General features: G+C 49.4%; 1 protein-coding gene across 4 annotated transcripts in view; it reads right to left on the bottom strand.

Annotated features, from left to right (window-relative positions):
- The window catches only part of LOC309533026 (putative cation-transporting ATPase 13A5), a 56,005-nt gene that overhangs the window by 29,683 nt on the left and 13,016 nt on the right, over nucleotides 1-13,306 (bottom strand). For all 4 annotated transcript variants that reach the window (XM_082223921.1, XM_082223922.1, XM_082223924.1 and 1 more), the window contains exons 4-10: nucleotides 9,342-9,412; nucleotides 9,159-9,239; nucleotides 7,839-7,908; nucleotides 6,451-6,585; nucleotides 5,498-5,570; nucleotides 3,626-3,757; nucleotides 1,685-1,855 (exon numbers count right to left, since the gene is read on the bottom strand). In XM_082223921.1, the coding sequence (XP_082080047.1) occupies nucleotides 1,685-1,855; nucleotides 3,626-3,757; nucleotides 5,498-5,570; nucleotides 6,451-6,585; nucleotides 7,839-7,908; nucleotides 9,159-9,239; nucleotides 9,342-9,412 (733 nt within the window). The remainder of the gene's footprint in view (nucleotides 1-1,684; nucleotides 1,856-3,625; nucleotides 3,758-5,497; nucleotides 5,571-6,450; nucleotides 6,586-7,838; nucleotides 7,909-9,158; nucleotides 9,240-9,341; nucleotides 9,413-13,306) is intronic.

The raw sequence follows: 13,306 nt of genomic DNA, 5'->3' as shown, positions 1-13,306 counted from the left end.
TAGATAGTTGTTTATTTCCTTGACATTTGATGGGAGGGTTAAAACAGAGTGGGTGCCACCACTGAGAAGGCCCTCTGCCTGGTTCCCTGTAAGCTCACTTCTCGCACTGAAGGAACCGCCAGAAGGCCCTTGGATTCCTTTCTCATTCCCCATCTCTCATTCCCCCTTCCCGCTCCACAGAGCGGACTGAATACTCCTGATAAAGGTTTCGCTTATTGCTGAGCTGCCCAAGACACAGTTACCCTTTTTGGGGCACCAAAATCAGACCTGGAGAAGAGGCTCTTTGACCACAACCTGCAGGTCTACATTCTCCTGCCTCCCTGGATGCTATTGTTAGGATTCAAAAGCAAAGCGCTTCCTCTTGGCACCAGGTGAGTCAAGCTCAATTTAGGATTTTGCATGCATTCATCACATGCGCCATCAACTTTCAAGAGAGGAGAGTCACGCTTCACTTCAGGAAGAGTCCCATAGTTTAACTTTCCACCACCACCACCCCACCACACCCCTGTCACCTGCAAAACTGCTTCCCTCCAAATCCCTTCATCTACATGAGAAAGAAACCAGGGGGGGGGGGAAGGAGGGCATGACCTTCCCAGGGAACAACAGGCAAGAGTCCTAATTGCAAAAATAGCTTCGATTTTTCTCTCCTCTCCCCCCCTCCCCCGCACTCAGGGTCACCCATCTCCCCACCTTAAAGAGGTGTAAATCACAAAGCTGTGTTATAGGAATTCTAAAGTCATACACACATACACACACACACACCGTATTTCCGCTCTATAAGACTCACTTTTTCCCTCCTAAAAAGTGTGGAAATGCATGTGCGTCTTATGGAGCAAATGCAGACTGCGCAACTATCGCTGAAGCCAGAACAGCAAGAGGGATTGCGGCGCAGCAATCCCTCTTGCTGTTCTGGCTTCAGGGATAGCCGCACAAAGCCTCTTCAACAACATTTGATTCAGAATATTTTCTTTCTTGTTTTCCTCCTCTAAAAACTAGGTGCGTTTTGTGGTCGGGTGCGTCTTATAGAGCAAAAAATACAGTATATATATAAAAATACATAAATGTACAAGGCAAACACACATGCATAAGTATAGTGCCTGAAACAGTACATATAGTGTTTGCAAGGAGGAAGGAAATGGGAAAAGCTTTCCAATTGTAGGGGCTGCTTACACCTCCCTGTAAATACAGTCTGGCAAGTATCTGTGAAGCTGAGCACACTCTCAATATGCGTAAGAGATTCAGAAACTAAGGATTTACCATCTCCAAGGAATGGCCAGGATACCCAGAAAAGGCCATCAGATAAGGCAGGATCAGGTATCCTGGCAGACAGGAGAGAAGCAACAAACTCCAGTTTCTGCTGGGGACCACCTCTTTCTGTGAGGCATGTATGATGTTTTGGGGGGTGGTCTTGGGCTCCAGGGTGGGGAACTTCAAAAGTCTATATAAGGGCTTGCACACCAATGTTCTGGGTTCCTCCTCCCTCCTGTGTGGGGTGAGTGGGGAAACTGTTGCAACAGTTCAATAAAGACCAGGCTTACTAGCTGCTTTGCTTCTCAATATTCTCTGCCTGACCTCTGTTATTTTCTCCAACCAATGGAGAACCTACAAAGGACTCTATGGGGCTCCTGCACACCCCATAAGGGAAAGGGGGCAGTTTTTTTCACACAACAGCTGCTTGACTCACCTGTCTGCAGCACGACGGCCCTGACGGGGCCTTTTCCGGCTCGCTTGGTCTGGATGACCTCTGTGCCGCAGAAGAGGACGTGTCGGCGGTAGTCTTCCACGCTGTGAACTTTCCAGGGCTTGGTGTTGTCCGTCTGGGGCAAGGGGGTCTTCATCACGGGAACGCTTTCGCCTGCAAACGCAGCCCAAATCCCACCCGCTCAGTGGACATCACTGCAGAATCACGGCATCGTGGAGTTGGAAGGAACCCCCAGGGTCATCCAGTCCAACCCCCGGCAAGGCTGAAATCTCGGCTACAGCATCCAAGACAGATGCCCCCCCCCAACCTCTGCTTAGAAACCTCCAAGGAAGGAGAGTCCACCACCTCCCGAAGGAGACCATTCCGCCATCAAACAGGATCTTGAAGAACAAGAATAGGTTCTTCCTAATGTCTACGCAAAACTGCCTTTCTTGCAGCTTGAATCAGTGTGCATGGATTATTACTAATGATGGTGATTACTTTGCACAGAACCATCAACATGCACAGCGCTTCAAAGGAGGCCCTGCCCCAAGGAGCTTACAAACGGCAATGAGATACAAGGGGAAGAAAACCAGGGGGGGGGCCAGGCAAGGGAAGAGCGTTGTCTTCATTGCAATGGCACGCACTGAGGTGGCACTGCAGAGAGCGGAAGGAGCTGCCAAGGGGATGGTGCCCATGAATGTTGTGCTCCCCTCGGCCGAAAAGGCTGTACCGTATTTTTTGCTCCATAAGACGCACATTTTCCCCTCCAAAAATTAAGGGGGAATGTGTGTGTGCGTCTTATGGAGCGAATGCAGGCTCCTTGGCTTCAGCGATAGCAACGCAAAGCCTCCGAAGCGCAGAGGGAGCACTCCCGCCGTGTTCCGGAGGCTTCATGTTGCTTTTGCTGAAGCCTGGAGAGCAAGAGGGGTCCAGGCTTCAAAGATAGTGAAAGGAACCCAAAGGAACTCCCGCTGCGCTCTGGAGGTTTCGGGGTGCCTTCGCTGAAGGAGAAGGCAATGTGGGAGAGGGAGAGCTGCGCAGCGCCCCTTCAGCTAAGCAGGAGGAGAAATGGAAGGGGCTCCGTTTCCCCTGCCGCTTCGCTGAAGGGGCGCTGTGCAGAGAGTGGGAGAATTTTTTTCTTGTTCTCCCCGTCTAAAACAAGGTGCGTCCTATGGTCGGGTGCATCCTACAGAGCAAAAAATATGGTACATAAGAAGGTAAGAAGTGACAGTACGCCTTTGAGCTGATGCCAATGACTTGGCTCCATATCAGGATCTGCCCCAACTGGACTAGGCGAACGGGAGCACTTCCAGAGATCTTCCACTCCTGGAAAGCAGGTCTAAGTGCACTGGACCCACAACTGTCTCATCTCTACATAGAGAACACAGAGACTCCCACAGAGTCAGGCAGGAGCGGAAAAAGCGAAGAGCAGTTTCCGCCCCCTCCTTTCTGAAAACATCAGGAGATTCTTGCAATGGGAGGGGGTGAAAATACCCCCAGTTCAGCATCCTGTTCTCACAGGGGCCATCCAAATGTTTATTTTTATTTTTAATTTCTACACTGCCCTACACCCGAAGGTCTCAAATGCCCCAATGGGAAACGGGCAAGCAGGATCCGAGCCCAATCACCCTCTTTCCTCTGGCAACTGAGATCCAGAAGCATCGCTGTCTCTGACTGTGGGGGCAGAGTAGAACCACTGACAGCCCTCTCCCCCGCCATGAGTTTGCGCCATCCTCTTCTAAAGCCATTCTATTTGGCGGCCAAATCACTGCCTCCTGCTGGAGAGAGTGCCACAGGTTAATTTACCTGCCCCCTTTTAAATTTACCTTTCAGGCTGCCTCCCTCCAAATCCCTTCATCTGCGCGAGAAAGAAAGCAGAGCGGGCAGAAGGAGGGCGTGGGAGGAGGGCACAGGGAGGCCAGGGCAGTTCTGTGTACATACCTGTGAGCATCCCCTCGTTGACCACGCAGCTCCCTTCTATCAGGATGGCATCGCAGGGCAGAGAAAACTTCTGGCTTTCCAAGAGAAGGACATCTCCTGGGACCAGCTGGCAGGATTCCACCTTGCAGCTCCCTGCAGGAAAAGGGGCTCTGTTAAAGTGCAGGTTTCCCAGGAAAAGTGCCGGAACAAACAACAACAGCAACAGCTCAGGCGCAGAGCTTTAAAGCGCTGAGCTGGGCCTAAAAGTCTGGATAGAACCTTATGTTTGTCCCTATTGAAATTCATTTCAGGGGAAAAGACAGGGTGTCGTTATTATTATTATTATTTTATTTTATGACATAACAATATCTTTTATGACAATAAAGATATTATTATTATTATTATTATTATTATTATTATTATTATTATTATTTTATTTCCTGGTTTGGGTCCAGTTTTCCAATCTGTTTTTGGATTTAATGGAACCAAGGGGGGGGGGTGGCCCCAGGACCGGATTTAGCTTTAATGAGGTCCCGAGCTCCTGAAGGTAATGGGGCCCTGTATATGTCCAGCTGTCCTTTGTCAACAACAAATTGCCACTGTTTTTTATGTTGAATATGTGCTATATATTAATTTATGAACCTAATAGGTATCTAAAGCCATTTGCACATAATAAATAGGAGCCTACACAACACAAAACACTGTTGCTGTATGTAGGTTTTATTTTACTGTGGTACTTCGGTTTAAGAAAAGTCCTGTTTACGAACGATTCGGTTTACAAACTCAGCAAAACTGGAAGTAGTGTCCTGGTTTGCAAACTTTACCTTGGGTTAAGAACGGAATCTGAATGGTAGAAGGGCACTGGTGGCGGGAGGCCTCATTCGGGAAAGAGTGCCTCGGTTTAAGAACGGTTTCGATTTAAGAACAGACTTCCGGAACAGATTAAGTTCATATACCGAGGGACCACTGTACAGTCATACCTCAATGTTACGTTTGCTTCATGTTATGTTCTTACAGGTTACATCCCACGGCGACCCGGAAGCACTGGAAAGGGTTACTTCCAGGTTTCGCCACTCGCGCATGCACACAAGCGCTAAATTGCACCGTGCACCTGCGCAGATACGGCACTTCAGGTTGCACTCTTTTCATGTTGCGAACGGGCCTCCGGAACGGGCCTCCGGAACAATACTCTTATGAGGAACGGCTAAGGGAGCTGGGCATGTTTAGCCTGGAGAAGAGGAGGTTAAGGGGTGATATGATAGCCATGTTCAAATATATAAAAGGATGTCACATGGAGGAGGGAGAAAGGTTGTTTTCTGCTGCTCCAGAGAAGTGGACACGGAGCAATGGATCCAAACTACAAGAAAGAAGATTCCAGCTAAACATTAGGAAGAACTTCCTGACAGGAAGAGCTGTTTGACAGTGGAATTTGCTGCCAAGGAGTGTGGCAGAGTCTCCTGCTTTGGAGGTCTTTAAGCAGAGGCTTGACAACCATATGTCAGGAGTGCTCTGATGGTGTTTCCTGCTTGGCAGGGGGTTGGACTCGATGGCCCTTGTGGTCTCTTCCAACTCTAGGATTCTATGATTCTATGATTCTAGGTACCACTGTATTTGCTTTTTATCTTTTATTTTGGAACTGTACATCCAGTTTTCTCCCCCTTTAAATTTTTTTGGGGGGGCCAAGAGAGTGGGGCCCTAAGCTACAGCTTGTTTAGTTTATACGTAAATCCGGCCCCGGGTGGCCCAGGAGAGTTTGGGAACCCTTCCTTTGGAGGCCTTGAGGCTGCCCCGTGTGGGGGAGATGGGGAAGCAGGATAGTGCTGGGAGGGGAAGGGGGGGCTGTGGGGCAGGAGAAGAAGGCAGCTGTCTCAGGACCCCAATACAAACACACACCTTCATTCTTGGTCCAGGCCAGGACTTCCACCTTGTTGTGCTCCTTCACCAGGTTGTGCAACTTGATTGATTGCTGCGGAAAAAAGAGACTTATGCGCTGAGCATGTCTGAGCAGGGAAGGCTGGTCTGGGGGGGCCTTCCAGTCGGCCCCTCTCTAGTGAGTAAAATTCAATCACATGCAAAAGGAGAGCCTGCTGGACCAGCATCTTGTTCTCACAGGGGCCAACCAGGTGACTGTGGGAAACCTTGTGGCAGGGAGTTCCACAGTTTAACCATATGCTGTGTGAAGCAGGATTTATTATTATTATTATTTTTTAGAAAAATGTCCTGAATCTTCCAACATTCCCATGCATTCTAGCGTTAGGAGAGAGGGAGGAAAACTTTTCTCTTTCCACTTTCTCTCACGCAACTTCCATCAGCCCTGGCACAATATGGCTAAGGGGGTCAGCAGGATGGGAAAAGCCAGGCAGAAAAGCTGGTCAAATAAACCAAAGGCTGAGTGGAAGAGGTGCCTCTGAGAGGGTGGTGCCCTGCGGCGTGAGAGAGGGCGAGGTCTTCCAGGAGGCTTAAGGCACTCCCATCCTTTGCTTAGAATTAAAGCTCTATACAAATCTGACGGATTAAAGGCAGCAGTGACCTCTTGTCCTGAGTTCCAGGCTTTCAAGTTCTGTGTCTGAGTGCCCCCCCCCTTTTTTTGCCCCAGAGCTTTCCCTGCGAAAACTCACTCTTTAAAACTGAAGCTCAACAAATGGCCACTGGGGTTTTCCGCAGACTGCTGTTTGCTCCAATTTGGCTTTAAAGAGCAGCTTTTTGCTGGGAAATCTCCAGAGCAAAAAAAAAACCCAAGCACAAAAAGAGCATTTGGACATGGAGCTTTCACCGTGCCAGGAAAGAGTGGAGGAAAGCTACGTTAGGAGAAGCCCTGACCAGGGCAAAAGGAGTGGCAGACTCACCTGTCGGAGGTCGTACACCGTGAGGGCGATAGAGATGACGGACAGGATGATGATGGCAATGGAGTACTCGATGTATCCCTGGACCAGCCAGAGGGTCAGCGTGAAGGTTTGGAAGATGTAAAAAGGGTTCAGGATCTGCAGAGAACATGGGGCAGAGAACATCAGTCTGCCTGTCTGCCTGTCTCTGACTGACGAGCATCCCAGGACTCCATGCTGGGCCTCTTGCTGACTAGAGAGGCAGTGTGGCGCAGGGGTTAGACTGCTGGACTAGGACCTAGGAGAGACCAGGGTTCGAATCCCTGCTAAACGGCCTCGGCCCAGTATACCTGAAGGAGCATCTCCACCCCCATCGTTCTGCCCGGACACTGAGGTCCAGCTCCGAGGGCCTTCTGGCGGTTCCCTCCCTGCGAAAAGCCAAGTTACAGGGAACCAGGCAGAGGGCCTTCTTGGTGGTGGCACCCTCCCTGTGGAACGCCCTTCTACCAGATGTCAAGGAAATAAACAACTCTCTGACTTTTAGAAGACATCTGAAGGCAGCCCTGTTTAGGGAGGTTTTTAATGCATGATGTTTTAATGTAATTTTAATCTTTTGTTGGAAGCCGCCCAGAGTGGCTGGGGAAACCCAGCCAAATGGGCAGGGTAGACATAATAAATGATGATGCTCCTCACTGGGCGTGACCTTGGGGACCAGTCGCTGCCTTCTCTAAGCCTAGACTACCTCACGGGGGTGTTGTGGGGGCCCAAGAGCCATGCGCACCACCATGAGCTCCTCAGAGGAAAAGGTGCAACAAATAAATAGGTCTCTCCAGTAACCTTGGCGCCACCTCCCCACCCATCCACCCTTCGGAGGAAGAGTGGTATATATTTTTTGCTCTATAGGACGCACTTTTCCCCCTCCAAAAATTGACGGGAAATGTGTGTGCGTCCTATGGAGCGAATGCAGGCTCCTTGGCTTCAGCGATAGCAACGCTAAGCCTCCCTCCGCGCTCCAAAGCCTTCGCGTTGCTTTTGCTGAAGCCTGGAGAGCGAGAGGCGACGGTGCGCACTGACTCCTCTCGCTCTCCAGGCTTCAGGGATAGCTGCGCACAGCCCCTCCAGCAGGGAGAGGCTGCACGGGGCTATGGCTTCCACTTTAGCCCCACGCAGCCTCTCCTGGCAGCCAAAACAGCGAGCGGGATCCACCCCGTTGGCTTTCTTGGCTTGTGCCATAGCCGCGCGCAACCCCTCCGGAAGGGAGAGGTTGTGCACAGCCTGTACGCTGCTCTTTGGGGCTGGGGGGGGGAATAAGATTTTTTTTCTTGATTTCCCCCCCTAAAAACTAGGTGCGCCCTATGGAGCGAAAAATACAGTAACTTTAACAAATAACCGAAATAAAAAAACCCCGTTACCTCTTTAAAGAGCAATTTCCAGATGGGGCGGACTTTGATTTCAATGGCGTTGGGGCCGCAAACCAGCTTCCTGAGAAAGAGAGGAGAGGTGAGGAGACCCCCTTAAGACCTGAGGAACAAGCAGCCCAGACCTCCAGGGCAAGGCAGGGATTTGGCAGGGCGTGTGTGTTGCTCCTTCTGTCCACTCTCAAGAACATGAGAAGAACTCTGCTGGATCAGGCCAGGGCCCCATCCAGTCCAGCGTCCTGGTCTCACAGGGCTGACCAGATGCACCAAAGGGAAACCAACCAAAGCAGGATTCGAACACAAGAGCAACTCTCTCCCCTCCTGAGGTTTCCAGCCCCTGGGACTCAGGAACATTGCTGCTGCCTCTCTCTGTGGAGGCGGAGCAGAGCCGTCCTGGCTGGGAGCCCATCCATAGTCCTCTCTTCATGAATTTGTCTAATCCTCTTTCACAGCCATCCAAGTTGTTGGTCCTCCACAGAAAATTATCTCCTAAGCTCCTTTCCCGCTGGATAGTGCCAGAGGCGTGGAGACATATTTAAGGAGCGATAGAAAGGAAAGGGGAAAGGGGAAAGGGGAACGGGGAACGGGGAAGGAAAGGAAAGGAAAAGGAAAGGAAAGGGAAAGGAAAGGGAAAGGGAAAGGGAAAGGAAAGGGAAAGGGAAAGGGAAGGGGAAAGGGAAGGGGAAGGGAAGGGAAGGGGAAGGGGAAGGGGAAGGGAAGGGGAAGGGGAAGGGCAAGGCAAGGCAAGGCAAAGCAAGGCAAGGCAAGGCAAGACACCAATGAAAGAAGAATGGCAACTTAAAATTATGGAATATGCAGAAATGGCGAAACTCACAGGAAGAGTCAGAGAAAAAGACAACAGAGATTTTAAAAAAGACTGGGAATCGTTCGTGCTGTATTTACAGAAATATTGTGAAGAAATGGACTCACTAGCAGGGTTTGAGTAAAACACTGACAATTAAGAAAGCAAGAGTAAAGGTCAAGAAACGACAATACGGAAATTAATTAAATGTAAGAAGTAACTGGAAGAAAATTTGGTATGAAAATGATAAGAATGTAAGAGCATTCGGCTAAAAGAGGGAAAATAAGGGAAAATTTAAGCAGAAGTTAAAGAACCAGAAGGGGAAGTTGAGGGAAGTCACAGGGTGGGGAGAGTTTTGTTTTGTTCTGTTTTCTTTCATATGATAAATGTGTTGAATATTAAATTGTAAAATGGAATAAAAATGTATTACAAAAAGAAAGAGGGATTAAATTGATTCCTGCTTTGCAGCAGGTTGGACTAGATGCGTAGCAGCTCTGCCCCCTGGACCACACCTGAGCACCTTCTCCTTCCTCGTCAGCCCGTCCCCAAATTTGTGATGGATTTCGTAGCAAGTGTTGGAGTCTTCCAGCGACCTGGAAGGAGACGAGGCAGAAAGGTGAGAGGGCATTTCAGCCAGGGCCCCTCCGACCCCTCAGAGTCTCCAAGTTAAAAAAAGAGTCAAGTGAAAAACTCACCCAACTCTCAGGAACTGCTTTTCCACGAGGTCCCAGACATAACGGATTTTTTGTACATGGATGTATCTCACCTGTTAGAACAATGCATGGTTATGGTTAGGGTTATTTATTTAAAAGCATCTATAAAATGAATGAATGGATGGGAGGGGGGGCAAATGGGAACAATGATTAAATTAACTTATTGTGAAATGATACCTATAAATACCTATAAATTAATATGTGCAAATACATATAAATCATATAAATCATCAGATTTCTTGTGAAATTTTGCGTATTTTTCATAATGTTTCGGAATGATAAGTTTCATGATAATGTTCCGCCCTATGCTGTCTTTATGAATATTTCTTTGGTTTACTTTACTGAATCCAAAATTACGGTAAAAATTAAAAAGCTGTAGCTTCAATGCTTGAATTTTTGCATTGGACTGGATGGCAAGAGTCATCTTCTCCAACCCCCTGCAGGATACTCAGCAAAAGAATTCCTAACAGATGACCCCCCAACCTTTGAGATCTTTGGGTGAAAGTCATTGTGCAAATGTAATAAATAGCAAAGCAGTCGTAAACAATAAAACAGTAGAATACACAACCAAATTGAAGAATAACCACATAAATCACAACAAGATCTAAAATAAATATACAAAAGCAGCAACCCCCCCCCCAAAAAAAAATTATCCTAAGCCAAAGAGTCTGTTCAGCAGCCTCAGCTTTTGTAGCTGGAGTCTCTCCTTCCATCCATCTCACTGGGCCCGTCACTCCCAGGCCAGGTGGGGAAAGGGAGAGGGTCTTCCAGGACTCGCAGCCAAGATGGTTTTTGGCCTCTTCAGGAGAGACTGATGGAGGATGGAGTGAAGAGTGAGGGGGGGGTGGTAGTTGTGAAGGAGGGTTGGTTAGATCAGGAGTAGAGGAACAGCATTTACTTAGTTACCATTGTAATTAAGTAAAAAAGAAGCAGGAACTTTTGAAACCCCATGCTTATGTACACAAACGTGAAAGACATCTGAAGGCAGCCCTGTTCAGGGAAGTTTTTAATGTGTGACATTTTGATGTATTTTTAATCCTTGTTGGAAGCTGCCCAGAGTGGCTGAGGAAACCCAACCAGATGGGTGGGGTACAAATATACTATTATTATTATTATTATTATTATTATTATTATTATTATTATTATTATTATTGTTGTTGTTATTATTATTATTATTATTATTATTATTATTATTATTATTATTATTATTTGTTCCCCCCACCTTCCCCATGTAAACTGGGAGGTGGGGTTTTTTTTTGGGGGGGGGGAGTTCCTGATCCTCCCGTGGATTTCCCAAGCAGCTCCCACGATGCTCAATGGCTCTGAATGTGCCCTTGTTCCGGAGCTGACAGAGGCTGGGAATCTAAGCAAGCCAAGGGAGATAAGGATGCTGGAATTTGAACTGGAATTCAGAAAACGTCAGAGAGCAAGCAGCAGATAGCTCAGAGACAGAAGGGGAGAGGCCCAGAATAGCTAGCCCAAAAACTCAGGCGCGAAAAGGTCAGTGAGAGGAGGGGGAAAGAGCGGAAGCAAAAGGGTTTTTTCCCCTGTTGGAAGAAGAGGAAGGGCGGTGTTTAGACTCGGCAACTGCTAACTTGGAGTCAGATACGGAGTGAAGGAGCTCCGGAGTGATTTATGTGTTTGAGCAATAAACCTGAGATAATTACTGCCGGTGTCTGTGGGAGAGACAAGCCATTACAGCCCTGCTTGCCCACTGAAGCATCCCAGCCCATAAGCAGATATGGACCTCTCTGCTGTGCCCCAGACAACTCTGCCGTGGCGGCAGGGGGCGAGAATGGTGCCCTTGCCCCACTGCGCAAGCGTGTCATCTTGGTCAAAGTCCGGTGTGCTCTGACAGTGACCTTGGCATGACAAGGGCTGGGAGACCTAGAAGTCAGGAAATTTGCCCCAGGGAATAATTTCCTTTTGGGGTCCAGAGGACCAGTTCGCATCTCTAGCCTCTGCGAGGCACAGGATACAATTTTACACATCACTTGGGAAGACAGGTGAACGAATGCCAGTGTACTGGAAGAAGCAAAGATCACCAGTGTCAAAGCAATGATTCTTCAACATCAATTTCGTTCGACTGGTCATGTTTGTGGATGCCTGATTATCGTCTTCCAAAGCAATTACTCTATTCCCAAATTAAAAATGGAAAGCATAATGCTGGTGGTCAACAAAAGAGGTTTAAAGATTGTCTCAAGGCAAAGCTTAAAAAATGTAGTATAAACACCGACAACTGGGAAACACTGGCCTGCGAGCGCTCCAGTTGGAGAACGGCCTTTATCAAAGGTGTCATGGGCTTTGAAGATGCTGGAACTCAGGATGCAAGGGAGAAATGTGCAAAGAGGAAGGCACACTTGACAAATCCACACTGTGATCAACTCCCTTCTGGAAACCAATGTCCCCACTGTCGAAGGACGTGTGGGTCCAGAATTGGCCTCCATAGTCACCTACGGACTTATGGTTAAAACCGTGTTTATGGAAGAGAAGCGTATTTGGCCAAAGAAGAAGAGGAAGCTTGCAGAGGCATCTGAATGGCCACCGGGATACAGGATGATGCCTCAGGTGGGCCTTTGGCTCTTATCCCCCGATGGTCACCCGGGAGGGACAGCTTCCAGGAGGAAGAGTTGACTGCAGTGACCGGAAACATCCCAGAATCTGCAGCCCTTGTTCATCCTGGGTCTCCTGTTTGCCAGCCTGGCAAAGTGTGGGGAATGCACAAGTCGCCCTGTGTTTGGCTGCTCCTCCTGGCCCACTTCCTGCTTCCATGCCTCGCGAAATTCAAGGCCGCCCCCACCGGGGGCCTGCCAGGACCCTGGGACGGTGTGACTGAGCGATGGAGTGAGGCTCTGGGAACCGATTGGTTTGCAAAGACACTCCACTGAGCAGAGCGGTTGTGGTTTGCAGTGCAAAGCCCGGGGCTTCCTCAGAAAGGAGTCTGGGGCATGCCAAAGCTCCTCTGCCGCTGCCTGAATGCACAGGGACACAGCGGCTGCTCCATTGTCGGAGGAAATCTGGCATAAACATTGCGTCACCCTCCGCCTTGATTTTGGAGGCTGCCCTTCACGCGGCTGGCACCGGGGACCCGCTCTGTGGCACGTTCACAGGGCTGAAGGCCTTGTCCTCATGCCACCTCCAGCAGGGAGGAGCGTGGGAACGTTGCCCCAGAGGTCCCCTCCCCTCGGCTCCATCCCTCTGCTAACAGGCAGAGCAAAACTCGGGGCCTCTGGCTCCGCTCCAGGACGTGGTTTTTCCTGTCTGTTTGCAACACAACCTGTCAGTCTGCTCCAGGATCAGCTGAACCTGCTTTTGCACCTCATGCCATTGGTGTGTCCGTCCTTCCGCTGCTGCTTGGCAAAGGCCCCTGGAGGGAGCCCACAGCGGGGCAACACGGAAAGAGTTGCAGCCCAAGATGGTGGGCAGAGGACAGTTGTCTTCCCCTGTTCCCCACAAGGGCCGGCAGGATTTGGGGAGGGGGTGGAGAGGCAGTGATGCTTCTGGAAGCCACAAGAGGGGAGAACATGGATCTCGTGTTCGAATCCTGATTGCAGATTTCCTCCAGGCATCCGGTTGGCCACGGTGAGAACTGGATACTGCCCTTGATAGGGCCCCATTGGCCTCATCCAGCAGGACTCGTCATCCTTCTTCTTCTTCTTCTTCTTTGGCGATCACTCATAGCCGAGTAAGATTGTCTTCCACAACCACGGACCTCCTCTCAGTCTCCTCTTCTCAAAGACGCAAAGCGTCTCTCAGCCAAAGCGTGTCAAGACAGATGGCCAGGCTAAACATCTCCAGCCCCCTCAAGGATTCCTCCTAAGACTTGGCTTCCAGACCCTTCGCCATCTTTGCCACCCTCTAATCTGGTCCTGGAGTCTCTCCCAGTCGCAATCTGTGTTCTCCTCCTTCCTCCTTACAGTAAATGGAGGAGTCCAGCTCGGACGGGA

This window comes from Podarcis vaucheri, assembly GCF_965113315.1.
Source record: "Podarcis vaucheri genome assembly, chromosome: 5".
In the NCBI taxonomy this organism is placed as follows: Eukaryota; Metazoa; Chordata; class Lepidosauria; order Squamata; family Lacertidae; genus Podarcis; species Podarcis vaucheri.
Note: the sequence above shows the minus strand (reverse complement) of the source record. Positions and strands in the feature narration are given on the sequence as shown.